We start from the raw sequence: 27,978 nt of genomic DNA on the forward strand, positions 1-27,978 counted from the left end.
AGTCCTTCTTATGTGACTTCATACCATTATTTTTTATCTATTTTTATTAGTTATTTCCTTTGTAACCTTCCCTTCCCCCACCAACTCATTAGCCCAGTGGCCCGACAAATTCCAATTCATGCTCATTTTTCTGACTTGCTGTAGGAAAAAAAACTTTTTTTAAAAACATATACTACTTTAAAACTTAGGGAGAGGCAATCTGGTGTAATTAATGGATCTGGGACTTTAACGTGAGACAAAGCTAGGTATAGATCCTAGTTTTGCCTGTGGCAAGTTTCTAAACCTCTCAGCCTCCTTATCTGTGAAATGGGTAAGATAACCCTTGTCTCCTGGATTTCTTGGGGCAATTAATGAAATAACCCGGAAAGCACCCTGCTGGATCCTGTCACTTGGAAGGTGTTAAAGAAACTTGAATTACCGGGTGAAAGAATTCCCAGCACTTTTCAATGCTCCACTGCAGGCAGAGTAAACACTCCTAACAGGCTGGCCTAATGTCCCCCTGAGTTTCCGGTTTGGCGTGTAGGGGGATACGTGTGGACAGGCTACCTGGAGGGGAGCACATCTAAATTCCAGGAGTGGTAAGGGAAAGCATCAAGAAGTCACCCATCCTTCACTTTCCTTTGAACCTCTCTTCCAGCAAGCCCTGAGTTTAGCGACAGGACCCCGATTCAACCTTTTTGGTTTATTTGGAAGCTGTTCGGATAAAAATAAATAAATAAATTGGAGGACAACATAAAAGGATCCCTGCAGAGGATACCTGTTTTTGTGGTTCTCATGGAATCTCAGAGTTAGAGGATGCCGTAGTGATTTCAACCTCCACGTATGACGGACAAGGAAAGGTTTTTAAATCTGCTTCGCAGCCTCGCGCAATAGCCTAGGCAGAGCTGACCCTCAAAATGATGAAGGAATAAATGAACGGAGGGATGGAGAAACGAAGGGTGAAGCATGGATGAACGACACAGAGCCAGGACTAGAGCTCAGACAGGGGTGCTTGTTTGCTGCTATTTTCTTCACCATTGCTTTTGAGATTCTCGCCTCATCTCCTCCTTTAGAACTGCTCGTCCTCTCCCCACCCCCCGCCTTTTCTGTTTTCACGTTCCACCTCGACCCCTTAAATCAGCGCGCCGCCCTTCCCGCTGTCTTTCCCTCCGCCGCGAGGCCCCGCCCCTCCGCCCAGGCCCCGCGGGAATGGAAGGCAGCGTTGCCGCCGCGCCGCTCGGGGTGCTGATTGGCCGCCCGGCGCGGTGACGCGCTGGCAGGCGGGAGCACGCAGACGGGCCGAGCGGGCGGGGGTGGAGCCGGGCTCCGGGGCGGGGCGCGGGCGCCCGGGGGCGGAGGAGCCGGAGGCGGGAGGCGGGAGGCGACCGGGCCGTTTAAGCGGCCTCCCTCCCGCCCCCAGCCGCCGGGTCTGGCCCCGGCCCTGTCCCGACCCCCGGCCTGGCCCACTCCGGCCCTGCCCCGCCGAGCGGTCCGCCGGGCACGCGGGCGGCCTCCGGAGCAGCCCAAGCCCATGAGGGCCGCGCGCCCGGCCGCCGGCGCTGACGAGACGGAGCTCCCGGCCCGCGAGGAGGAGCGGAGGATCAATGCGGTTCAAGAATCGATTCCAGCGGTGAGAGGGATGGCGCCCCCGCCCCGCCACCCGTGCCGGGAGCGAGTCCCGGATCCCGCCTCCTCCCGCGTGGGTCCCGGCTCCTCACCTGGATCCATCCCCCCGTGGATCCGGCACCTTGGCCGGGGACCAGCTCCCGGGGGATTCCCAGCCCTGCTGTCCCTGGGCGATCCCCTTCCTCCGAGGACCGGGATCTCGTGCTCGACCCTGGTTCCCCCTCGCGATCTGTAGACCTCCGTTTCCCAGACCCCGGACCCGGAGCCTGCCCTCCTCCCAGGAGATCCCGTTGCTCACCCGGCTTCACCCTCCCGTCTTCCATCCAGGCTGGGCTCTTGCTTGCTCTGAGGACCCGAACCCCGGCTGCAGGCGCCGCCCCCGGGTCCTCCGACCCCGGCTTTGGCCTCCACCTCTTATCCCCGGCGTGGGGGGCTCCCCGGGTGTGCGGAATGGGCCCCGGGTGGCTGTTGCGCTCTGCAGCGAGATTTGTGGTAAAGAGGGGGTGCTGGACATGTTAGGTGCTTTGTCTGTGAACCGCCCTAGCAATAGGGAAACTGAGGCACGCTCCGCTGCTTTAGCCTTGCCTGGCCACGTCCGGTACTTGCTGGTTCTCAGGCTCAGCGTCCCAGGGCGGTGCTATTTTGGGCTTTGCGGAGGGGCAGGTTAGCTTTCCGGTGGTGAGACCTGCTGTCGAGGCGCCTGTGTTGGGAACCGGGGAGGAGGAACCCAGGAGGCGCCACCGGAAGGCTAGCCGGCCGGTCTTTCGCTGGAGAGCTGGTGGGAACACCAATCTGGAGAGGCACCGTGGCCTTAATCCCGACTCTGGGTCTCTGCCATCTAGCAGTGGATGGAGACTGGCCCATGGTTCAGAGAGGAAGCTCTGGGCTTTTTTTCTAATTCTTCCTTTTAAGTGGGTGAAAGTTCACCTCTCCTGTGTTTGTGGTAACTCTCCATCCCTTTGTCTGAATCAGGCAGCCGTCCCCACTCCCAGACCTTCACCAGCAGGCTAGCTTAGTGTGCAGTGACAGGGGGAATTTGAGAGAAGAAAAGGAATGCATGAAACCTACTAAGGAGATTATTGTTGAGTTTTTGGGCACTGCCTTTTATTTCAGACATTTAAAGTGCACTTTTTTTTCTTTCCAGCTCCCTAATCCCTTGTTGCCCATTCACCCATTATGCTTGTCTCATTCCCCCACCGGTCCCAAAGGGTAGAGGAGCCAAAAATGCATAGGAAGAGTTGTGGTGGACTGTGCCATCAGGAGGGCCATCCGTTTGAAGACTTGGCTTAACAACTTATGAATATTGCTCCTGCCTCGGGGTGTGCTGAATGCCTGGCACTGTTCCCCCAGTGGGAACATCTTATCAGTGCTTCTAAAGGCAAAGAGGAACCGTGCTATCTGGCTTTAGAACATGAAGTCAGGCACGGAGAGTCTGAAGGGAGAATGTAGCATGTGTTCGGGCATGATTGGCAAAGCCCTGTGCATGTGGTTTGTTTGACTTGGTTTTACTTCTCTGCACATCTGTGCTCTTCCTGTTTTCAGAGAACAGTGGCAATATTCTGTGAAATTACCCTTTCTTATTTGATTAAGAGTTTGTATTTCGGGGCCGGCCCCATGGCTTAGCCGTTAAGTTCGTGCGCTCCGCTACTGGCGGCCCGGGTTCGGATTGCGGGCGCGCACCGCTTCTCTGGCCATGCTGAGGCCACGTCCCGCATACAGCAACTAGAAGGATGTGCAACTATGACATACAACTATCTACTGGGGCTTTGGGGGAAAAAGGGGGAAAAGAAAAGGAGGAGGATTGGCAATAGACGTTAGCTCAGGGCCGGTCTTCCTCAACAAAAAGAGGAGGATTGGCATGGATGTTAGCTCAGGGCTGATCTTCCTCAAGAACCAAAAAAAAGAGTTTGTATTTCTTTCCTATCCTTTGAAATCCTCTCTAGAAAGAAAAAAAAGAGCCTGTTTTATTATATGTTGCACAAACATTAAAAAAGTGTTAAGAGAAATGAAAAAAAAAACCAAACTTCATTTAGGATCCTACCATCTCAGCTGATTGAACTATCTTCTTTTTGCTGGACGCTAATCTATTCGGTCCTTATTATCACAGTTATAATGTGATTTTGTGCTCTACTTCATTCATTTAAAAGCGAAAAATGCAGGCATTTTCTTTTGCGCTGGCATAGACTTTGTAATTTTCTCAGTGGCTGCACAATAACAATGGATATTTAACAGTTATTTTCTTAATGACATCTAGACCTACCCTGATTTTCTTTGAAGATGGAATGATCCCATAACTTCTTGTTTTTCTATTATAGGCTAAATTGGAAAGATATTTCTAAGGGTCACTTTGAACTTGGATATAAAGCCTGCAAATAAAAAGTAATAAAACAAAAAGTCCTGGTTTTTTGTGGTCCACACATTAAAATGTTGAGAGTACTATTCTGTACCTCTTAAAGCAGTGTTCATTATACATCTTTTGAGCATTCATGATAGTTACAGGTAGGTAAATTACAGAGGAACTGGAGGAAGGGACACGCAGTATTTGAACACATGTGCTCCTGTGATAGATTTATCAGGACTCAACTGAAGCACATTTGATTGCAATAAAAACATTTCATTAGGCCATAGTTTGTGGCTATGCCTAAATTATAAGAAAACCTGAACACCTTGTTGGTTTGTTCACAATGGAAACTTGGTGTTCATTGTGGCTTTGGATCAACTTCCGGAGTTCCAGAGTTCTGCCCCTTCCCTGGAGCAGGGCTGTGAGGAGACAGCCCACTGTCCTAAGTGGAGGGCTTTATGCATGCATGGCTTCTCAGAAAGCTTAGGATATGAAAAATCCCCCTGAAACACAGAGCGTATTTTATCTCTCTTGTTTTATCCCTGCCACACCTGGGTCTCCCGCCTAACACACACACAGTCATTCTCTCCCTTTCACAGCGCATCTGACTGATTAGAATAACTGCTAATATTTATTGAGGGCCTACCTGTGCCGGGCAGGGTCTGAGTATTTGTATATTACTCATCTCATCCTTAACTGTAATCCTGGAAGACAAATTTTATACCTATTAAATAGAAGAGCAAATAGAGTTGGAGACTAGAGGGGAACTTGCCATAAACACACACCTAGGAAGAGGCAGGCCCAAGAGTTCAATTTCCTGTCCCTCTCCACCACCCATGCTGCCAGTTCACCTCTTTCTGTCTCCCTGCCCACACCACAACATATGTATGTTCAGTGTAGAGGCCTAGGACCCACAGAGCTTCTACTGTTATCTTGTTGGTGCATACTTATTTCTCCAGCCTGGCAACCAAAAATCCAAGGAAAAGGGCGGTCTTTTCCTCAGCCCCAGCCTCGTGACCACTGGTTAGCTTCTAATTGAAAATGTGGTAAAGCATCTTATTCTAAAGCATCAGGAAGTCTTCCAGGACTGCCTGTTGTCTTTTTGTCCACGTTCTCAGAGCATTGAATCATAGGCATGGAGCAGTCTCCTTATATATGTTTTCTCCCTTATTATATAATGAAGTTAAATGTCCCCCAACAGTATTACTGCCTCTAGCAGTGGACACTTTTCCTGAACATCATGCTCATTTATAAAGGAGAGCTAATAATAAGATGCTGTGCACAGGGATCAGCTTATGTTGCCCCATCAGGTGATGCTGAAGGAGCCCTTGGAATATCCATGGTCTTGGCCTTTAAGAATTTTCTTTTCATGAGATTCCGGTTCTTTTGGCTCCAAGACCGCTGGTTTCTCTGTTACATACAGAACCTGCTGAATCCCCAGTGAAACTAATTGGCGATGGAACATCTCTCGGTTAAGATAAAATAGTTCAGCAGCAGCCGGAATGTCTGTCTTTCCATTCATTCAGCACTTATTTATTAAGCTCCAGCAACAAGCTGGGCATTCTACTTGGGGTTGGAAATGAAGTGGTGGACAAGAGGCCTTCATGGAATTCACATTACAGGGGAAAGGATGAAATAAAAAATAAACAAGTTTAAATAGATTCTTACTAATTGTGATAAGGGCTCTGGTGGGGTGGGGAAGGCTGAAGTGATACTTTAGGTGGGACAGTCAGGAAACCCTCTGAGGAGGTGACATTTGAGCGGAGCTTGACTGGTGAGAGAAGAAAGCTGATCATTCTGGGAAAGAATGTTCTAGGCAGAAATAAACAGCAAATGCCATTGCCATGAGGCAGACAAGACCTTGGTGGTTTAAGGAGCAGAAAGGAGGTGGTGTGGCTGGAGGGTGGAAAGTGAGAGGAAGGTGGCACCCGAGGCTGGAGAAATAGGGCTTGTGGGCCACTGAGGGGTTGCAGTGTTATCCTAAGCACTTGAGAATCCAAAGACAGGTTTAAGCTGGGGTTGGGGTGTGTGGTGTGAGCTAGTTTTAATAGACTATTGCAGCTGCTGTATAAAGAAGAGAGTCCGTATGCGAAGAAACAGGGAGAGCGGTTAAGAGACTTTGTATTTTTCGAGACCAGAGACCAGAGACATCGATGTCTTGATTTAAGGTAGGATCGGTGGAACTGTAGAGAGGTGGACTGATTTGGAATATATTTTGAAGGAAGCATGGACATCATTGCATTTGGAGAATGAGGAACACATAAGAATAAGGACAAGTTCTGGGATTTAATCTTGGGCCTCTGAGATCTGCTGATGGGTTGTAGATTTACTTTCTGAAGGCACAGTGCTATGGGCTACATTTAAAGTGTGCTGAGGAGTGTCCCCTGTGAGTCCCTATCTGTTCTCTCCATAGTTTTGAAATTCTGTCATGGCGGGGAGAGCATAAGGACACTGGGCCAAGGGGAAGCAAGAGAGAGTGTTGAAAGAGAAAGTGATGAATGACCAAACCCTCACTAACTAATAGCTCTATTAAGCGTGGTTCCCATACTCAGGACTAAATCAACTCCCCGCAGACCCTCCGAAGCATGCTGGATACTCTGTTCTAGCACTGGGGAACCGTTCGTGGTGTTACTTGCCTTAGGGGTGTCTCCCGTAAATGGGTGCTGTTTTCCATAACACTTGAGAACCTTCCTCATTCTTTGCAGGGGAAAGAGAAGAGGCTCAGTGTGGGGGAGTTGAATTGCATTTTACATCTGCTTTTCCGTTTAGGTCTTAGGTGATATGATTTCTTCCTTGTGATTTCTTCAGGAGGCTAAATCGAGGCTTGATTGTACCCCGGCAGATCAGAAAGAAATGGAAAAATCGCATTATCAGTTTCCCAGTGGAACAGTTGTGCTGTCAATCCCTTGAGCCCCAGACAGTGCTCTGCTTCTAGCATAGCTGCTCTTCCCTTATTGCCCAAATTTGGCTCTGTCCATAACGAGAGCCCACCTTAAGTCACCAGGGGTGGGATGTTTTTCTCTACGACTTCGAGTTTATTTTTAACCTGAGTGATTCCAGGTGGGCAGGAACTAAGCAGTCACAAACATGGCACCCAGCTTCTTTGCTTTTAGGAGAAAATGTGAAAATCTATCCGTGTTGCTGTGTAACGGCCTGACTATTTTTAGATTGGGCTGCCAGAGATATAAATTGCTATTTTAGGCTGCAGCCTGGTGGTGGGAAGACAAACCTCACTCACTGTTCCCCACACAGAGCACTCTCAATTGCATCTACCCTCAACCATCTTGGAGCCTGCTCTTTACCCTTTGCAATTCCTAATAGGGTATGCTTCTCATAGCCCTGTTGTTATGTCTCAGGGTAATGACGTAGTAGATTCTTGAATGCTTGGGACGCTTTTAAAGCATTCTTCCCAAGAGTATAATTATTTTCTTTTTTACTAATAAGAGCTGTATAGCAACACTCTTGTCCCTTAAGAAATTAGTAAAATTATTTAAAGGATTATCAGAGGAGAAAAGATTTATTTATCTGTGTGAGAGAATAGCTTGGATAAATTGTGAAGGAATTAACTCCATGTTCTCTTAAACGGTTTTCCGGACATCTGGTGAATTCTATTCAATATATATTTTGCACGTTAGTTGGATATATAGTTAGTTGGATATCCAGTATATATCCAATATATATCAACTATATCCAATATAGTTAGTTGGATAGCTAACCCATTGGTAGTCCAAGTGAAATATATTCATTGTCCCAAATTCATTCCCCAGTGGACTTTCCACCTGAACTCTCCATGTTGGATTAATAGAGACTGCCATTTTATTTTTATTTATTTGCTCTAAGGATAACAGGCTCTTCTTAATTCAGGGAGAAAGTGGTAGTCTTTTGTTAATAAACTGGGCACTGTTTAGAATGGCTTGACCATTTGTTTTAGCCAATTTTTGACAACCTGGCTCTGCCATTTGGTTCAGTGTGGTACCGTTTTTCATCGTGTTAATTAATAAGATGTGACTAGTCAGAACTCATTAGTGGCAAATAACAAATCGCCCTCCCCCCAGCTTAAACTAGCTCAAGCAAAAGGATAATTTATAGTGCAAAGCCTCTTGACATCATGCAGGCTCCAAGCGCAGGAATGCAGCTTGAGTGCTGAGATCTGAGTGCTGTCTCACGTCCGTTTGTTTCTCTGCGTCTGCTTCTTTTAGGCAGCTGCTCTTTTATCTTCCTGAGTTTCTATCTCCCTTTTTCCAGAGAACAGACACGCTAAACCGGAATCCTTCATGAAACATGGCAGGGCTATGGGTTGGTTTTGGGGGGATCCTCACCCACACACAAATGGAAGACACGTTCATCTCTTCAGGTCTGATGGTATTGGTGCTTTTCACTGTAGGATTGCTGGTTGCCACCAAGTTAGCCCAAAGCAAGTATAGAATGTGGGCACATGTCTATATGTGTAATAGATTTTGGTATTTAGATACATACACACATTTGTGTGTATATATGAATTTTATAGCTGAAGTATCAGGTCCTAGTCATATATTTGGGTTTTGAAGCAAACTCTTAATTCAGGAAGAATGCAGGTGAAAACGTACCTCTTGGTGGCTGGCCCACAAGCAGCCAGGTATCATTTATTTGGCCATCTGGAACAGGTAATGCAATATAGGGAAACTGGTTGGATAGGCTGCTAATCATGGGATGTAGGGTTTAAAGATCTACATGTATAAAGCTTTATAAATTTTGAGAGAGAAAATAGAAACCTTTCAAATATATTGTATCCCTTTTCATTTAATGGCAGCGACCTGCATTTGTAAAGTTTAGAAAAATTCTTATGATGTTTTTCTGTTACGATTTAAGATTTGGTTGTGCCCATTTTTATCTTTAATTTTTTTTATATAGTTTTGGGGGGGTGGTACCAGTTGAAGGGGCTGGTTTCTGTTTGCTTTTGGCTGGTAGAAGTTTTTTTTTTTAATAGACTGAAAGAATACTTAATCCAATAAACTGGGGCATTTGGTTCAGGACCACTGCTGTTGGCTCAGTTCACACCTGTTTGGTGGCTTTGGTTTTGTTCCCATAACTAGGTATTTCTAGCAGTCGCTTCTTCATTTAGAACAGACCGGACAACCATTGGCAGGCTTCCCCATTGTTCTTCACAGGCTTCGAGCTTTTCTCACATGATGTCTTTTTGTTTCCAAAGGTTCATGAACCACCGGGCCCCAGCCAATGGCCGCTACAAACCAACTTGTTATGAACATGCTGCTAACTGTTACACACATGCAGTGAGTATAATTTTTCTGCCTTTTTCATCTTTCCTGAAGGGCTTTGGTCAGAGGAAGGGGCAATTATCTCCAGTAACCTCAGCCCAAGTGGTTGGATTTAGCCATCTCTGTGACCTTACCTACCAGGGTATCAGTGCTGGGTCATGTCACCAGAATCTCTGTGAGCATGTCAGAGACTGAGTGCTCCAGCCTACACTCAGCTCTGTCCATCCTGGACTTGCTTTGTCTGGCAAGATCTTCTTTAAAAGGATAATAATAGTAAGTACCTGAGTTGTAGGAAAACTGTTTATGAAGACTGTCACCTCTAGAATGAAATGAATCGCTTTTTTAAGACAGTCAGCTGTACTCATTTGGCAAGGAGAGTTCATAGTTTGTTGGAAAGGTGTTTTTTTACTAAGTGATCCTCTGAAACAGGTAGCTGCATCCTCCCCACCCCAACAGTGGGCAGTGCTTCTCAGAGCAGATGTTACTCCATATTGTTGAAGAAAAAGCTGATTTGATCCCTAAATTCTTAATTTTTTTCTTCCTTATAAAAGTAAAACATGCTCATTATAAGAAACTTAGAAAATATTGAAGAATATATAAGAAAAACAAAACTACTCAGAAATAAATTGTTAACAATTTGGTGCATTTCTTCTTTTTGACTGTGGCATTTGTGAATATGTACATATTTTCATAGTTTTCCTATTAGTGTCATACTATTGGCATTTTCTTGTGTCATTTTAAATTTCTCTTGATGTGTGATTTCATATTCCCTTTGAAAGTTGCATTTAGTGAGACTTTTGAGGGAAAAATGGTGGCTGGTGATACAGTCTGAAGACAAGAAATAGAGGAGACCAATTTACTCCTTTAGTGAAGAGTGTTTAGAACAGGCTGCTTTAATTTATTTTAGACAGTGTTGGTACAATATGTAGGTTACATACATATGTCATTAAAATAAAATTTGCTTGAACTAAGTTGTGCCTTTCATTTCTTTAACGCGCCCCCCAACCCCCTACCGCCAAAGAATAGTCATGATGTTTTCTGTAAAGGAACCATGATGCCAAATAAACCCAGAATAAACTAGTTTTTGGTGGATTTCTTTATAATCTAATAGAACAATGCCATTTGGTCATTGCTTAGCATAAATCAAACTTTATAAAGCCTCTCTTTTATGTATTGTAATAGTGGTCTTCAGACATTACTTGGTAATACTGAAACATCATACTAATTTATCGCTGGGTGTCCTTTTTCCCTAGGTGCTAAAAAAGATTTTTATTTAAATAATTCATATGCTGGAATCTTGTTAAAATTTCTTTAGAAAAAAGTTAGTACTTGACACGCCTGCCCTGGATTCCGTAAAAGGGCTTCAGTAATGAAATTTGGGCTCTAGTGGACAGTCTCCCTGGGGTAGATTCTGGAGACAGGAGGGATTTAGTGGAATTCTCTAGACTTGAGCTGACCCCTGGCTTTGCCTTAATGACACACTCATGTGAAGCGAGCTTCACAACACAGAGGGTCAAAATGTTTGCAGTCCAAACTTGGTTTTAAAGAGTGCACAGCCCAATTCGATTGTCTCCTTTACCAGCCTGGGTTTCCATCTTTTATTCTTGACTAAATATTCAATGAATTTAATAGAGCTAAAAGTAAAATTGTTTCTGAAGATAATCGTTGCCCACAGGCCCCTAAGAAAATAAGCGTGTGTGTTTGTGTGTGTGTGTGTGTGTGTGCGCGCGCGCACATGCATGTGTATTTAAGTCTAGATCAGGATTAGGATATAAGGAATATAAAAGTTTGAATAGCAGTTAGTTTATATGGCCTCTTCACTCATGGCTCCAGTATACATCCATTATTTTCTCCGTTTACCAACTGCAAAACACTGATAAAAATTATGAAAATAGTGCCTTGATAGTTTTCATACTAGGAACCAGTAAGAGCAGTCAATGAAGTGCTTATTACTTAGCATGGTGTTGAGCATTTAAGTATAATAGTTTGGCTACTGAGATGCACAGCTCACCTTTAGGAATAATCTTTGCTTGAGATGGACCTGAATAATTCCTTAACTTATCTCTTCTAGATCTGTCACAAGTTAAGGAACACTAGTAAAAGACAAAGTAAGAGGAAAAATTGACAAAACCTCCATGTTAATTTTTTAGAATAGAAAATGTCATCTTCGGGGGCTGGCCCCGTGGCTTAGTGGTTAAGTGCACTTGCTCTGCTGCTGGCGGCCCAGGTTCAGGTCCCGGGCATGCACCGACGCACCACTTGTCAGGCCGTGCTGAGGCGGTATCCCACATACAGCAGCTAGCAGGATGTGCAACTACAACATACAACTATCTACTAGGGCCTTGGAGAGAAAAAGGGAAAAAAAGGAGGAAGATTGGCAATAGATGTTAGCTCAGGGCCGGTCTTCCTCAGCAAAAAAAAAAAAAAAAAAAGAGGAGGACTGGCACACATGTTAGCTTAGGGGCGATCTCCCTGACAAAAAAAAAAAAGGTCATCTTAATAAACTGTATCCTTGGTTTTTGAATTTCAGAGAGTAGTAAAATTTCTAAAACAAACAAAACAAAATGTCCATCATCATCATTTTATTAAAGAGAGGATACTTTAATAAGAAAAAGTAGGATGGGCATAATCTCAAAATAATTAAATTCTGTTTTTAAATTCTATTTTATAAGAACTTTATTGTTTACTGTTCTTAATTTTCTCATTTCATCTGGGCCAATGAAAACCTCAGCATTTGAAAATTCAATGCCCGTCTTGTCTAGGGGATTTAGTCTTCTGTTGCAAGAGGGCAAAAATAGGTGTTGGGGGAAAAAAAAGATAAGAGTATTAAAGTTTGCATTCTGTGCCAGGTATGCTTATTCTAGCATCTGATAAAGTAGTTTATTTCTCCTGAGTGTGTCTGTTAGTATAAAATGTTTATTCTAGTGATAGTCATACTGATATGACTAGACACTGGAATTTGTGTCCATATGAAGTATAAAATATGGTGCAGAAAGCAAAATTCTCTCTAAGATTCTGGTCTCTTAAAATTATTGAGTAGGTGTGGGCTCTGAACAGCAGTACCTGCTTCCAATGCAGCAACCGACAACTTTACCTGGCTCTTGTTGTGGTTATCCAGGAGAGGCAAACGTTTGTTTTAAAATAATCTTTCTAAAATTTTCCCTGGTAAACTTATGTATTTTTACCAAAGGTCTCAATTCATTAAAACCTAGGAGATTTACTTTTCTCTGCCTTTCCTTCAGTTCCTCATTGTTCCGGCCATCGTGGGCAGTGCCCTCCTCCATCGGTTGTCTGATGACTGCTGGGAAAAGATAACAGCGTGGATTTATGGAATGGGCCTCTGTGCCCTCTTCATCGTTTCCACAGTATTTCACATTGTATCATGGAAAAAGAGCCACTTAAGGTACAGTGAATGGCACGCTATTGCAACAGAATAGTTCACTCGGGTTAGCCTCCGAGTGGCTAGTTTTGGTCTGGTGAGGCAGAGTAGACATTTTCCTGCCTTGTAGGCTATAATGCTTTTGCATTATTCAGGAAATTTTCTATGGATTGGACAGAGTTGGAGGACCCTCCTATGTATCTAAGAAAGCAGGCCTTTGCTCAGATACCACAAACAGAATTGCCCTGCTTCCCCAGGACATACAACTTAAAATCCTGAGACCTATTTTCCAGTTGTATCAAGCACACCAAAGATACTGTGAGAGTGTGACAGCTGTGGGGTACTGACAAGGTACTGAACTGGGAGTCAGCAATGGGGCTTAGAGTCCAGCCCTGCCACTAAGTGTTGCATAAGTCACTTGACCTCATGGAGCCTCAGTTTCTTCATCACTAAAATGGGAATGATAATGCCTGACTCAGGGTTATTGTGATAGGTGAATGAGATAATACATGTGAAAATTATTTGAAAATTGTAAAAGACTCTAGCACTAAGTGATGTAAGGAGGTATACTACAGCTTGAGTTCACTATTTTGGAAGTTCAGCTTTCAGAATTAGGTCCTAGATATCTATTCAAACAAAATTCACATATTTTGCTGTTATTAGCTTTCAGGCACTTTCCAGACAATACCATGGTCCCTAACCTCCCAAGAGAAGGACATAAAAGCATTCCTCCTCTGAGTGAAGTGTTAATTGGAGGAATCCAAAGGGAGCAGCACGCCATTTGGGTGGGAATAAGTTCCTTATGAAATAGATTCTGCACAACCCAAAAGGGCAAAATTTCTTCTCAGAAAAAGAGAATTCAGAGCAGACTTAGAGTGATTTAAAATAATAGTAGAATATGCTTTTGGATTTTATGGAATGTCCCAAAAAGTCTCAAACTATTTAAACAATCTAATATTAAGAATGCTTTCTTTCAGAACAGGATTTGGGATTTACATAATGATTACTGGTTTCTTCACACGCAGAATCATAGAGTTTTAGAGCTGGAAATATCCTTAGGGGGTTTGGATTAGATGATCCCTAATTTTCACCTGGGGAAACTGAGGCTAGAGAAGTGCCCAAGCCACTGATACCAGCAGAATGTGATCATCTCAGGACCTCTGACTCCTAGTCCTTTGGCTTTTTCACCACATGCTTCACAATATTGCTTATAGCTTTGCCTGTGAGGTGACGGTTCCCTGGGCTTAAAATAAAGGCACAGCATTGAATCATAAGGGCGCTCTGGGACGCTCACAAGAGAGCCTCACAAGTACCTGTCTTGGCTCTTCAGAACGCACTGTCGCAGAGCCCAGAGGCCAGAGCACTTCATTATCTTCTTGGCACAGTCCCATGCTTGTGGTTGCCTCAGCTGACTCAGCTTTGATGTCTAGGTTTTGGAATCAATAAAGAGTTGTAGATGCTTACTCCAGTATACAGAGCCTCCCTACTGGGGGCTGGACAAGAAAGTGTAATAGAAACCAGACTCTCTTGAACCTTGAAATAGCACTGCTAGAATCATAAGCCACGTGTGGATTTTTGCTCTGCATTATTTTTTTTTTAAATATCCAAGTATAGCCTTAATTTATATAAAAGAGGGAAAGGAGTTAGCATTTATTGAGTACATACCATGTGCTAGGTGCTGTGCTAAACACATTTAATGCTCACACATACTCTATGATAGAGAAGTAATATGGTATTACTTCTATTTTACCTGTGAGGAAAGTGAGGGCCAGAGAGGTGGGTGGCAGATCTTGAATAAAATTGCAGGTCTGCCTTTACCTGCTGTAACAGTGCATAACAATCTGGAAAGCAGAATTAGAAAGGCCCCAAACCTGGCTAAGAATCATAATCATCTCAGAAGTTAAAAAAAATATTCTCCTCTTTCCTCCATCTTCTCCCTCCTCAGCTAGCCCTTTTAAATTAGAATCTTCTGGACTGGAGTTCATGACTATATTTTATGAGCTCCCCAGGTGATTCTGACATGCAGTCAAGCTTGAGAAGCTTTCGCTTTTTTAGACCTGCGACCTAAATTCTTTTCACTTCTTCACTAACACTAACCATGACTAAAACATCCTCAGCGTGCTTTGGTTCATACTGTGTGTGTGTGTGAGGCAAAAATTTAATACTAGTGCTCCACCAAATCATAGCTACTACCCCTTGAACACTGACAATGGATTCAAGACAATGCAGTACATTCATACGTTTGAATTACCTCAGTAAAGGGGGGATTCTGTCTTCTCCATTCTGTGGCTAGACCTCAGTGAGCCAGATCTTTTTACACTTCCCGACTTGTCAGTTTTGGAAGGAGGAACTTGCTTAGAAATCCAAGTGGCTACCCTCTTGCAGCAAACGTGCCATTTTTTTTTTTTGTTTTTTGTTAATGCTGTTCCTAAATTAGTTTATTACAACTTATTGTCTACACTTAGCTATTTGAAGTAAAGGCTTCTTTAAAGATATTCTAAAAAGACATGAAAAATGTGACTTCGGGAAATGTGTACTACTTCGTGCCCTGCACGTGATAGAAGTTGAGGGGTGGTCTGCCCTCAAGGAATTTCATTTTCCTGTTAGCTAGGATCTAAAAGAAATGGAAGACATCAGAAAAGACAGATTTTGTTTGTTTATTTTAAACACCTTGGAGTTTCTGATTATTGTGAGGTTCTGTCCCTGTATCTCATACGTGGTAAGTATCTATTGTATGTGCAATCTTAAAAATAATATAAAGCTTTTACTTGCGGCTTCATATCATTAAAAATAGCTATGTGAGGGGCCGGCCGGTGGCGCAAGCGGTTAAGTGCATGTGCTCCGCTGCGGTGGCCCCGGGGTTCGCCGGTTCAGATCCCGGGCGCGCACCGATGCACTGCTTGTCGAGCCATGCTGTGGTGGCATCCCATATAAAGTGGAGGAAGATGGGCACAGATGTTAGCCCAGGGCCAGTCTTCCTCAGAAAAAAGAGGAGGATTGGCATCAGATGTTAGCTCAGGGCTGATCTTCCTCACAAAAAAAAAAAAAATAGCTATGTGACTTTGAAGGCCAAGTTATAAATGCCATGAGAAACTAGAACAAGAGTGGAAATTGAAACATAGTAGAATGATAACCCATACTTTCAGTCTGAAAGTTTTCTGAAAACTTTGTCTAACTTTTTTTCTCCCCACTAGGACAGTGGAGCATTGTTTTCACATGTGTGATAGAATGGTCATCTATTTCTTCATTGCTGCTTCCTATGCTCCATGGTAAGATACAGTCTTTCTATTTTTGAAGATAGTGTTTTTATGATAGAATTCCTCAGTCCTCCTTTCCTCCCTTCTTCCTCTCCCTGTCCTCAGCCCCCATACATACACCCCACCCGTTTCCCCTCGACACACATACATAACATGCATTTTTCTTTCCATTTTGATTTGCTTGGGTCAGATTGTGTATTTTAAGGGGAGGATGTTGCTGCTGTTCAGAATATGTATTTGGCATTGGATTGTTCAAGAGAAATGCTATCAACTTGTGCATAGGTAGCTCACTCACTTTTGAAATACATTACCTTTGCTTTCCGTATTCTTTCTATGTACTTCTGCTGCTGTTCAGAATACTTGAACATCTAATTGTTTAAGTGGAAATGCTATAAATATGTATGAGGAAAACAAGCTCACTTTTGAAATTTATACTGTTTGTCTTCAATTCACTTCATAGCAGAGTAGCTACTATATATATGGAATACATTTCTCACTTCTTTAGCTATATAATTAAAAGGACTAGCCAAATTAGTTAGCTATTTAAACTATCCGGTATTCAATTCAATTTCCTTCATCTTCCTGCCCTTTTGGTATTGGTCAGATAGAATCTTTTGTTCTTGTGAAACCCATAATTAAAGAAACATTAGTTTTCCTCTGTCAAGACATTGTCCAGTTTTAAACACTCAGAAATTCCTATTATGCCATCACTACTACAGTCATTAGAAATAGCAGGCCTCTAGATTCTGACTAATGCAGCATCTGTCATTCAAAAGAAACCTAATTATCTGTTGGAGTAAGAAGTAAGTGCTTTCTCTCCCCATCACCTGTTACTAAATTATAGGTCTGCATCATATTGGAGTGAGAACACTTAAAGGCTTTTGTGAAGTATACCTCAATTTGAAATAAGTAAATAAAAATTTTAAATGTAGGCTGAGGAATCGTATTACAGTAGGCAATTTGTTCATATGTAGTCTCCGACGTGCAGGTGGTACCTTTGCCATTTGGAAATATTAATTTTGTAGTAGTAGTCAAGCAGAACAACATTTGTTTTTTTCTCTTATCTATTCTTAGTATGAATTTAGTACAAATGAATTTGCAGCATTTTAAAATGCAGGCTTCTCAAGAGTCCATGGTTAAATTCTAACAAAATGTCTGCCATAACATATGTTGGGCTGATTCTTCTCATGTTCTTTCTTGGCAGAGAGATTAATAATGGAGACCTGTGTATTAGCTATCCACTATGAGTATGTGATCCTGGATCAGGAGTTTGTTCAGGGTTCTCATTAAGCTTTGTAAGCAATCTGCTCCTAAATACGTTATCAGAAATAAGAAGGCAAGCAACCTCTACAGCAGTCTGCCTAATAAGGAAAGTTGTCGGTACCACAGGTGTGATGGGACTCACTTCTACGTTCTATTTTTAAACCACGTTGGAACTAATTCTGAGTCTTAAAGGTCGACTGACAATTTTGTCTTTGAGTTATTAATTTTACCCAAATTGCCCAAATAACTCCATGGCGTGTTGAGTGCATTTTCTTCCTGGTCTTACTCTAGTACTTGCTCTCCCAGTTTTCAAGACTAGAGGAAAACACAGGTTCTAAGAATTCCCTTCATTTATCACTTCTGTTCTTTGTTGTCATGTTTACATTTTTAGGTTAAATCTCCGTGAACTTGGACCCCTGGCATCTCATATGCGTTGGTTTATCTGGCTCATGGCAGCTGGAGGAACCATTTATGTATTTCTCTACCATGAAAAGTAAGAGAAAATAATTTACATTTGATAGTTTTAAAATTAACTGCCTAAATTTTATCTACAGTACAACACAATTACTTATATTTGCACTTCAAAATAGTAGAAATACATAAATAGAATAAATATTGTTTTTAACAAATTTTCAAAACCATTTGGTATTCATTATTAGTGGATAGATTGCTGCAGAAAGAAATGAAGGCACTTGTGTGGTGTGATGTAGTTGAGGGACAAGCTGGACCATCATTTTAGAGTCAGTTGGACCTCATTTCACATCCTCAGGTAGACTGGCGTTATCCTCTGTGATACACAGTTATCACGTGAGAAAAATAACTGCTTGTCAATGTTTCTATGAAATTGAAGAGAATAGATACGAAGCGCCCAGTACAACACTTACCTAGATAGGAACCTAGAAGATGTTCCAGACTAGGACTCCTGAGAAAGGGGATGTTTGGAAGGGCATCTAAACTCTTAATATCCTAACCATGGGGCACAATTTTTTAAACCTGTTATTTGTAGCTCTTAGTCAGAAGTGTTAAACAAGATAAAAAGGAAAGCTTATTGAAATTTAGCATCTTACGTCTAGAGGAGACCTTCAAAGTCGTCTTATCCAGCTTCATGCTTAAAAAATGAGAACATTTAGGGGCTGGCCTCGTGGCGTGGTGGTTGAGTTCGCATGCTCCGCTGTGGCGGCCCTGGGTTTGCAGGTTCAGATCCCGGGTGCAGACCAAGGCACCGCTTGTCAAGCCATGATGTGGCAGCGTCCCATATAAAGTAGAGGAAGATGGGCATGGATGTTAGCCCAGGGCCAATCTTCCTCAGCAAAAAGAGGAGGATTGGCATCAGATGTTAGCTCAGGGCTAATCTTCCTCACAAAAAAAAAAAAGAAAAAAAATGAGAACATTTAGGACATGCATTAATTAGTGACTCATCTGGAATTAGGACCCAAGTGTCCTAACTCCTATTCCGTAGCTCTTTTCATTATTTCACATGCCTAAGTTTGAGAAACTCACAACCATGAAATCATTGTCATTGGATACAGTTTATTAAATTCTTTATCTATTGTGGTTGGCCGAATGGCTCTCGGAATTGAACATAATTTGTGTTTATCACAGAGTATTCAATTGTTTTCTCTTTTCAGAAGAAAATGGTAGTTTTCACTAACCTCTCTAAATTCGAAATTCACTTAAATGCATTTTTGACGATAATTAGCAATTCTGAGTGGTGTTGTACAGTATATATAAATCCAAGGAAATAGTTTGCTTCTCGGATTCAAAGCCCTAATTTATATTCTTGGATAAAGTAGAAAGTAAAGTAATACAACTATCCTTCCTCCTATTCCAGGCCTTCTAATGTAAACCACACCCACGCTCCTATTCCTCCCTAGCTCCTTGATATGTTACTTCATGGTGGACTTTGAGTATAAAACACTGAGAATGGGGTGTGAGTCACCCTGGGCCATTCGGTGTGGCAGATATTAGGGACATTACCTAAACTGTGCCAGGTGCTGTTCTAGGCCCTGCAGATCCAAACGTGAATAAAACTTGGCCCCTGCCTGTGAGGAAGATAGTCTAGTTTAACTTGGCAGAAATGTAAGTTGAATTTCAATACACCGTGTTTCTTAGCATTTTCAGACATTCTATAGCCTAATGTGAGAAGCCTTACAAATTGGAGTTTGTGGGTAGATGCAAAATAAAGAGGCAAACAAAAATACATGCCCTTTGCTCCTTGGGGCTCTGTTCCTTTGCCACTGAGAAACCAGGCCCCAAGTGGCATCCCTGTCTATCTTCATAATTTCAGTTTCTTAAAGCTATGGATTGGAAGGCAAACACCCTCGGATTAGAAGGGGGAAAAGCATAGTGGATTGGATTCGATGATAACTACTTCTGGCAGAAAATATTTTCCAGGTAGCATGTGGACTTGGATGCCTTTTCAGTCCTGAAAGGAATGCTAGTTCATTGTTACTCAATGACAGTATTTTAGTTACAGGCCTACTGGTCTCCTACTGGGAAAATACATTTCATTTAAATAGTTAAGAGTTTACATTTCTTTTTCAAAAGGAAAAACTGGTATGGAAATGGTCTCAGTGTTGTAGGAGTAGATAAATTAACTGCATTTCTATCCTGCAGGTATAAGGTGGTTGAACTCTTTTTCTATCTTACGATGGGGTTTTCTCCAGCCTTGGTGGTGACATCAATGGTAAGAAGTGACTTCATAATTTTAGTTACTTCACCTTATTTTCTTTGCAATTGCTGGGACTCTTAATATGTCTAAAGATGCAATATGTAGCTTTTCTTTCTAAAGTTAGGACGGTGTCCATTAGCTAGAGACTCAAAAGAAAAAGTATGTAAGTAACAAAGTGCCAGCAACTTGTACTAGCTACTATCTATGGTTTGGAGAAATTATACATTTAGGTGTGCTTCTTCCCATATGGTAATCTTCTGTATGAGTTTCTTTTGGATAACCTTGTGATCCACCCCACCCCCACCCTTCTCCCAAAGAGCTGTGAGATTGTGCAAAGGTAGGTATTTCTACATAAATTACTTAGTGTCTTAACCCTAAATCCATGGAAGAGGGTAAAATTTGAGGTTTCTTACGATGAAGAAAATATACATTACCAACTTTTTCAATCTTAAGAATTGGAGGGACCTTAAAAGGTCATTTGGTTCAACATTTTATTGGATATTTCTCAAATCTCTTCAGTTTTACTTTTCCTTTCACTTGATTTTAAGTCATATTATTTCCTTTTCTCAGGAAAGTGTTTTTTTTATAACTTTGCTTGAAAATTTGTGGGACTTTTATGGGTGAGAGTGTAACATTACCTGTGGTAGGCAGTTGCATGTATATATTTTGAACTCTCTTTCACATTGAATTACTGTTGAAAAATCTATGTATATCTGTCAATTTGAAACAAAAATAGATCATTACAACCCCACGATCCCATCCAACTGGTGACTGGTGCCTGTAGCTTGTGTGCTCCAGTGTTTTATATGCTACATTTTTTGGCACTAGCCACTATATTAATTAAGAAAGTCACAAGGTGTTTAGTTTGGACTCTCTTCTCAGCCTTCAATGGTCAGAAGAATTATACCTGTAATTTCACCCCTGAGCTCATAGGCACATTGTAAGAATGTAATTTTACTGTACATGATTCTTGCCATGGTCATAAAAACACCTGTAAAAGGTTTAAGAGTTACAGGTTTGCTTATGTTTTTTCAGAGGCTATGTCTTATGAGAATGCAACAAAGTGTGTTCTTTGAGATATGAGGTTTTTGATGGCTTTAAGAATTACCTAGCACCAAAAATACGTAGAGTTTAGATGGTAAAGACAACAGGGAATGATGAGGAGAGGAGTGGATGACTGAAATGAGACAATCTGCCTTGAAGGCTGTATAGTCAAAGGGCTATTCAGGACGCCCAAAGCAATATAAGCAAAGTCTATGTGGATAGGTTACCAATCGTTAGAGTAGAACTTGAAGTAAATCCCCTCGGGGGATCATAAGAGCAGGTTTATCCAGTATTTTTACTAGCCTGAATCTCTAATTGACATTTTGACAAGTGGTACAGTGTTTATAATAATCAAACAGGGTAATCCCCATACTACCCTCATAGAATTTAGAGTCAAGCAGAAAAATACAATTCTTATTAAATAAGAAACTATAATAAAGTTTTAAGTGTCTTTGACTGGAGAAAGTGTAGGCTGCTATGGGAGCACATGACAGAAATACCAGAGGAAATTATATTTAAGCTGTTTCAGAAAGACAGATAGGAGCCGAGAGATAGTACAAGTGATACAAGTGGTGTAGATAAAGACACAACATGAAGGAAGCCCTGGAGAGGACGAAAGCACTAGAATCTTTGAAGAATTGAAAATAGTTCATTGTTTGGATTGTGAGTGTATGTGCCTGTTTGGGTATGCATATATGCATGAAGTGGGTAATTATGCAGATAGCACAAGTCTTGTGATAAAGCTGGAGAGCTAGACAGAGACCAGATCAAAAAGAACCTCATAGGGGCCAGCCCGGTGGTGTGGTTAGGTTCGCACGCTCCACTTTGGCAGCCCAGGGTTCACAGGTTCTGATCTCAGGGGCGGACCTACGCACCACTCATCAAGCCATGCTGTGGTGGCATCCTATATACACAAAGTAGAGGAAGATTGGCACAGATGTTAGCTCAGAGATCATCTTCCTCAAGCAAAAAGAGGAAGATTGGCAGTGGATGTTGCTCAGGGCCAATTTTCCTCACCAAAATTAAAAAAAAAAAGAACCTCATAACCCCTCTGAACTAATAAAGAAACAGTATGAGCGAAGACTCAGAGCTCTGGTTCTGGTCAAAATAATGGTTATCAGACTTATCCTGTTGCCATAGAGAACTATAAAACTGGAAAAAGTATATGAAACAATTATTTATTGGCATTAGACACAGACAGTATAGGTCTGTGATCCTTGAGGGAAGAGAAACCAAAAGATAAGCTTCAAATTCACCCCAGTTGTCTCCCCGGGGACACTTTCCAAACTGTAACAAAAGAAAGTGGAGCCAGAGAGCAGCAGTCTGGGTGGAGGAAACAGAAATCAGCATTTCAGCTGCTAAGCCAGCTGCACTTTTGGGGCAGGATACTGGAGAGTAGGGAGTCTTACAGAGAGAAGTCTCCAGAAATCTACAAAGGCATTTTCTGAGTCCTTGCCCAAATACTAAGCTGGATTTGCGCAGGGCAAGACTCTGCATGCCCTGGCCGAGAAGAGCTATCGGAAGGCTGTGAGATAAATGGAGATTCCGGAAGGTGCCCAGTGCTGGGAGATATGAGAGTTCTAACCAGCCAGGGGTGGAGAGACCGTGCTGAACAACTCAGGTATTCTGTTGACCCTAGCAAGGCCACCCCTTAGGAGAAGAGCTAGACTAGCCCTTGAGTGAGGGCTGATCTGGAACTGCCATAACAAAGCCCCAAAACAAACCTCGAAAGGATAAAATTGATTTTCCAATAAATAAACTGCCTACCAGAACAAACTCAACATTCTTTAAAGGACGACAACAAAATCTATACTCTTTAACAGCTTGGCATCCACTATCCAAGGAAATATTAGTAGATAAGCAAGAAGCAGAAAAATGTGACACACACACACACATAAGGAGAAACAGTTCGATAGAAACAGATCCAAAGATGACAGATGTTCAGATTAACATACAAGGACTTTAGAAGGATGAATGAACAGATGAGGAATCTCAGAAAAGAAATGGAACTATAAAAAAGGAACCAAATGGAAATTCTAGATCTGAAAACTATGCTATAGTAAGAAAAAAGTTTATTGGAGGGGTTTAACAACAGACTGGAAACTGCAGAAGAAAAGATTAATGAACTTGAAAATGAAGCCACAGACCAGGAGAAAATATTTGCTTTGTCCTGGTGTCTAACCAAGGACATGTATCCCAAATATATAAAACACTCCAAATCAATAATAAAAAGCCAATCCTATAAAAATGGGTAAAACACTCGAACAGACACTTCACAAAGAAAGATATACAAGTGTCCAGTAAGCCCTTGAAAAAGTGCTCAGCATCATTAATCATCAGGGAAATCAGGGAAATGAAAATTAAAACCTCAGTGTGCTTCACTACACACCCCGTAGAATGATTAAAATTAAAAAGACTGGCAACATCAAATGCTGTCAAGGATGTGAAATAACTGGAACCCTAATTCATTTTGGGGGAGAGTATAAAATGGTATAACTGCTTCAGAAATTATTTTGTAGTTTATTATAAAATTAAGTGTACATTTATGAGTTGACGAGTATTACCCAACAGAAACGAAAACATATATCTACAAAAAGACTCGTAAAACACTATAAATATTAATTGTATTTGTAATAGCCCCAAAATGGAAAGAATCGGTAAATTACGTTAAATAAATCAATGGAATGCTAAGTTATAGGAATGAATGTTTAATATACACAAGCACATGCACGAATCTCAAAAACATTACATTGAGCAAAAAAGAAGCCAGACACAAAAATGTACATACAGTATAATTCCATTTATGTGAAGTTCTAGAACAGATAGACTTAGTCTGTGGCAATAGTAATAAGAACAATGGTTGCCTTGATGGAAGGGATTGTCCAGGATTGGGAAGGGGTACCACAGAACTTTCTGGGCTGATGGGATAGTTGTGTATCTCTGTAGGGGTATGGGTTACATAAGGGTGTGCATTTATCAAAACCCATACTGTTCACTTAAGATCTATGTGTTACACTCTAAATTAATTATCAATTTCTAATCATTCTTCCCCCCCAGCCCCCAAAAATGAATGTAAGTTCAGGAACCAGGCCACCTTGGTTCAAATCTGATTGTGACATCTAAAAGCTGTGTGGCCTTGGGCAACTACTTAACCTCTCTGTGTTTTAGTTTTCTCATCTGTAAAGTTGGGATAATTGAGGGTTTAATAGTACCTAATTTAGGGTTGTGAAGATTAAATGAGCGAATACATGGAAGTGCTTTTTTTTTTTTTTTGATAATTTTATTTATTTATTTTTTCCTCCAAAGCCCCAGTAGATAGGTGTATGTCATAGTTGCACATCCTTCTAGTTGCTGTATGTGGGACGCGGCCTCAGCATGGCCGGAGAAGCGGTGCATCGGTGCGCGCCCGGGATCCGAACCCGGGCCGCCAGCAGCAGAGCTCGTGCACTTAACCCGTGCACTTAACCGCTAAGCCACGGGGCCGGCCCTGGAAGTGCTTTAAACGGTGCCTGGTACATAGTAACTCGATAAAGACGTTGATAATGAAGAAACATTTTTGTTTGGTTTGTTTTAGGATTAACTCTGTTCTGGTTCTTTGAAAGTTGATAAGGTAAATGTGGTATCGTGAGGAACTATCTATCAACAGAATGTTTGTCAAAACTGGCCTGTGTGCTTGGTTTGGTCTCTCGCTTATTGTTTTAGCAGAACGAACAAAGAGTGGTATCTTCTGGGGCAGTGACCAGCTATGTGACTTTGTTCAGGTTACTTCACTTCTCTGGCCTTACTCTTCGTCTCTAGAATAGGCAGGTTGTTTTAGATGAGGGACTCTTAACCATTTGGGGGTCACATGCCCCTTTGAGAATCTGATGAAAACCTTAACCCTCTTCTAGAAAAATACCCCTAATTCATGTACACAGAGAATTTTTTATAATTAATGGATATTAATTGCCTTATAACCTTAGGAAGTAATATATGGTATTTTTATTTTGTTTTGTTTTTTTCACTTTTTAAATAAAGATAAATCTGGCTCAGTCTCATCTTACAAGGTTAATGAGAAATCCGGTATTAGTCAGTTTGGGTTGGCTTCTTCCTCACCTTTTGACCCTACAAAAACTGTGGGACTTATGTGAACTTTGAAAATAGGACAGATCCTTACCTGTGGCCCTAGATCCTCACTCCTGGTTCCTAGCTCCTGGTCGTCCATTGCTGCCATTGCTTTGGCCCAGGCCCAGGGGCCCCTTCAAGTAGGAGGCTGCATTAGAGCTTCCCCATGCTCCCTGCTGGGCTTGGCCACAGGGACCTGCTCCAAGGCTCATCAGTGCCCAGGCCTCTGGGACACTCACACACCTGTCCCCTTGCAAGGCCTTGCCACCCTCTGGCTTAGGTTTCCACCCACCCTTCAGAACCCGAGACCTTTCAATTCCTATCCCCAGGAATGCAGGGGACTGACTTGTTTCATCAGCTTCCTAAGCCCTGCCTCTAGTCTCTTCCCCTCTCACTCATACAACCCAGTTTAATCTTCTAGGTAGGCCTAGGTCTTTGAAAATGAAAAGCAGCCTAAAAATTCTCCTTTTTGTGCTAAAGTACACACAACTGTTAACTTCCTGCTAAGCTAAGAAACTCCCAGGCTCAGGGACAAAAAGGCCTGGCAACGTCTAGAAGGTTAGGAAGTATGTTGTACCATATGATCTCTGATCTCAGAGGTCACGTCTAGCTAAGATTTTCCTGTGTCAGCCGTAAGGAAACTGCAAGTTCACACAAGCAGGGAAAGTCACAAAAAAAAGCAATCAGTGTAGAACAGTGTTTGAGGAGGACAAAGGGAAGAGAAGACTGTGGCTGAGATGTAAATTATAAATGGAGTGGCGTGGGTGTGCCTCGTAGGGAGGAGAGCTTTTAAAGAGGAAGATGAAAGCCAGGGATTGTACTTTATTAAAATGAACTACCGTGTCATGATGCAGTTGCAGTCTGCTTCAACAGGCCATAGATGAGCAGAAAGTGCTGCTTGTCACTGTGGGACCTGTAACCCTACTGCTTGGTCAAATCAAGACAGTCAACTCAGAGGGTAATCCCGGTGGATGTCTGAGAGACTTTTAAGTTTAGTTCATGTTTACAGGTCAGGATTCTGTCCATGCAGAGCCGCTTCATTGTCTAGAAAATCAGGAGGCTTAGGGGGAATTGCAGTTATCTCTTTAGCTTGTCACATCAACGTAACATCAAAACCTTTTTCTTTTTTTCCTCTGTTGACAGAATAACACCGATGGACTTCACGAACTTGCCTGTGGGGGCTTAATTTATTGCCTGGGAGTTGTGTTCTTCAAGAGCGATGGCATAATTCCATTTGCCCATGCCATCTGGCACCTGTTTGTGGCCACGGCAGCTGCAGTGCATTACTATGCCATTTGGAAATATCTTTACCGAAGCCCTACAGACTTTATGCGCCATTTATGACCAATCTGTACTAGGTCTCCAAACCAGTATTATTTCAATTATGGCACTTGGGAGTGGGGTAAGAGCCGAAAATTGCACAGAGAAAAAGAAGACAACTGCACTGACTTTCTTTATATCTTTTGAATATAATTACTGTGAAAGTATAAAGGCTGTGTTCTGGAATTTTCCCCCTCACAGCAAATAAATAAGGTAGTGAATTAATTATTCATTCCATTCCACTATCATGAAGGACTCTGGATAGACTTGGCCAACTGATGTTTACAAACCAGAATTTTGTATTTTAATTTTACAGATTTTACTACATGATTTTTCTAAATTACTAAGTCAGGTTGTAAAAGTCAGTGCAATAACAAATCTTCCTTTTTAAGAGAAAATTATTTCTATCTCTTTCCCATTAGCTGTGTAAAGAATCATGGACAGAACTTACACTACTTTTACCATGTTTCATCTTGGCATAACATGGTTATTTTTTAAATAGAAACCTTAGTTTTTTGTAAATTTTTAAAAAATATTTCATTGAAGCGCATCTCTGCGTTTCCTCATCCATGTGAATTTTTGCAGCAAGCTGTCAACATTCCACAAACGAACATTATACCTCTTCTGATAGTTTTATTAAGCATGGAGAAATTGCCAATTTTTAAAAACTGCAGTTTTCCAAACTTTTCTGCCAGCCTCTGACTCTGAATTCTGTGCTGCTTTGGGCCATCTACTTGACCTAGTTTGGTTTACCAATGATGGACAAGTATTTTGATATCATCAACTTTTTCAGAAAATTCAACTTTTTCTCTTTGCCTTTGTCATGTTTTCTTCAGGGTCTCTGAAAACAGTGGATGAGTATTCCATCTGAATTATGAGAATATTATTGGGTTGGCCATCCACTGAAAACTGAAGAGACTTACGAATTACAGTGAACAGTGGTATTGTCTGTCTGGTGCCCGACAGTTAAGTCATCGTCACTTAGCTTTATATTATCAATTTGATATTCATTTTAAATTATGAAACTAGATGCATGAATTCACATTTCTGCCTTTCCTCTGCATCTCCTGATATACTTTTCTTTTTCATAGAAAAATATTTAAAGCATTGTTTGACAGAAACTCATGTGTCGGTGGTCCATGGGTTATATCCTGGCTCAGTGGAGTGATATTTAATATATTATTTTTGGTTTTCCCTAAGTGTCTTATATTAAGATTAACATATTAGTTGTTTTGTTGGTTAATCTCTTGTTGGTGTTTTCATAAATGAGCTGACCCTGCCTTTAGATTGGGTGCTGATATCGACTACTTTCTAGTAATGGGTTTGATCAATGGAATTGTTGGTTTGATGATACATTTAGTCTCATTCATTGAAATTTTGTACTGATTTGGCTTTAAAAGAGGGTTTATTTTGTATGTGTATGTTTAGAATGCTCTGATTTTGGTGAATTGTATGGGAATGAGGCACAGAAGAACTGGTATTTACTGGTGAATTCTTAAATAGGCAAAGTACCCAGTGATAATGCCAACCAGACCACCCCTTTCTGCATGATTCTGAACATCTAGATGCCTGTTGTTTTATTGTGTATTATTTTATTTTTAATATATTAACTTTTGTAGATTCATTTGAAGTCTACTCAAAAGTAACACTGTCAAAACCACTAAAATGTATGTAAAAAATTGTGCTGTAGACTAGAATAAAATTGTTACTTGGATTTGCTCCACTGTCTCTAAATTAGA

The 27,978-nt window shown here is 41.7% G+C and overlaps 1 protein-coding gene across 2 annotated transcripts; it reads left to right on the plus strand.

Annotated features, from left to right (window-relative positions):
• Nucleotides 1-1,380: 1,380 nt before the first annotated feature.
• On the plus strand, nucleotides 1,381-27,953 carry MMD (monocyte to macrophage differentiation associated). 2 transcript variants are annotated; one of them, XM_058560617.1, is made up of 7 exons: nucleotides 1,383-1,609; nucleotides 9,135-9,216; nucleotides 12,444-12,604; nucleotides 15,775-15,849; nucleotides 17,492-17,593; nucleotides 19,717-19,786; nucleotides 26,063-27,953. In XM_058560617.1, the coding sequence occupies exons 1-7, from the start codon at nucleotides 1,584-1,586 to the stop codon at nucleotides 26,261-26,263; spliced, it is 717 nt and encodes a 238-aa protein (XP_058416600.1). In that variant the 5' UTR covers nucleotides 1,383-1,583; the 3' UTR covers nucleotides 26,264-27,953. The 2 variants fall into 2 exon arrangements, with proteins under 2 accessions (XP_058416601.1, XP_058416600.1); XM_058560618.1 differs by lacking the exon at nucleotides 17,492-17,593 and having other exon boundaries at nucleotides 1,381-1,609.
• The last annotated feature ends 25 nt before the right edge of the window (nucleotides 27,954-27,978 follow it).

Source organism: Diceros bicornis, chromosome 18 (assembly GCF_020826845.1).
Source record: "Diceros bicornis minor isolate mBicDic1 chromosome 18, mDicBic1.mat.cur, whole genome shotgun sequence".
Taxonomy (NCBI): domain Eukaryota; kingdom Metazoa; phylum Chordata; class Mammalia; order Perissodactyla; family Rhinocerotidae; genus Diceros; species Diceros bicornis.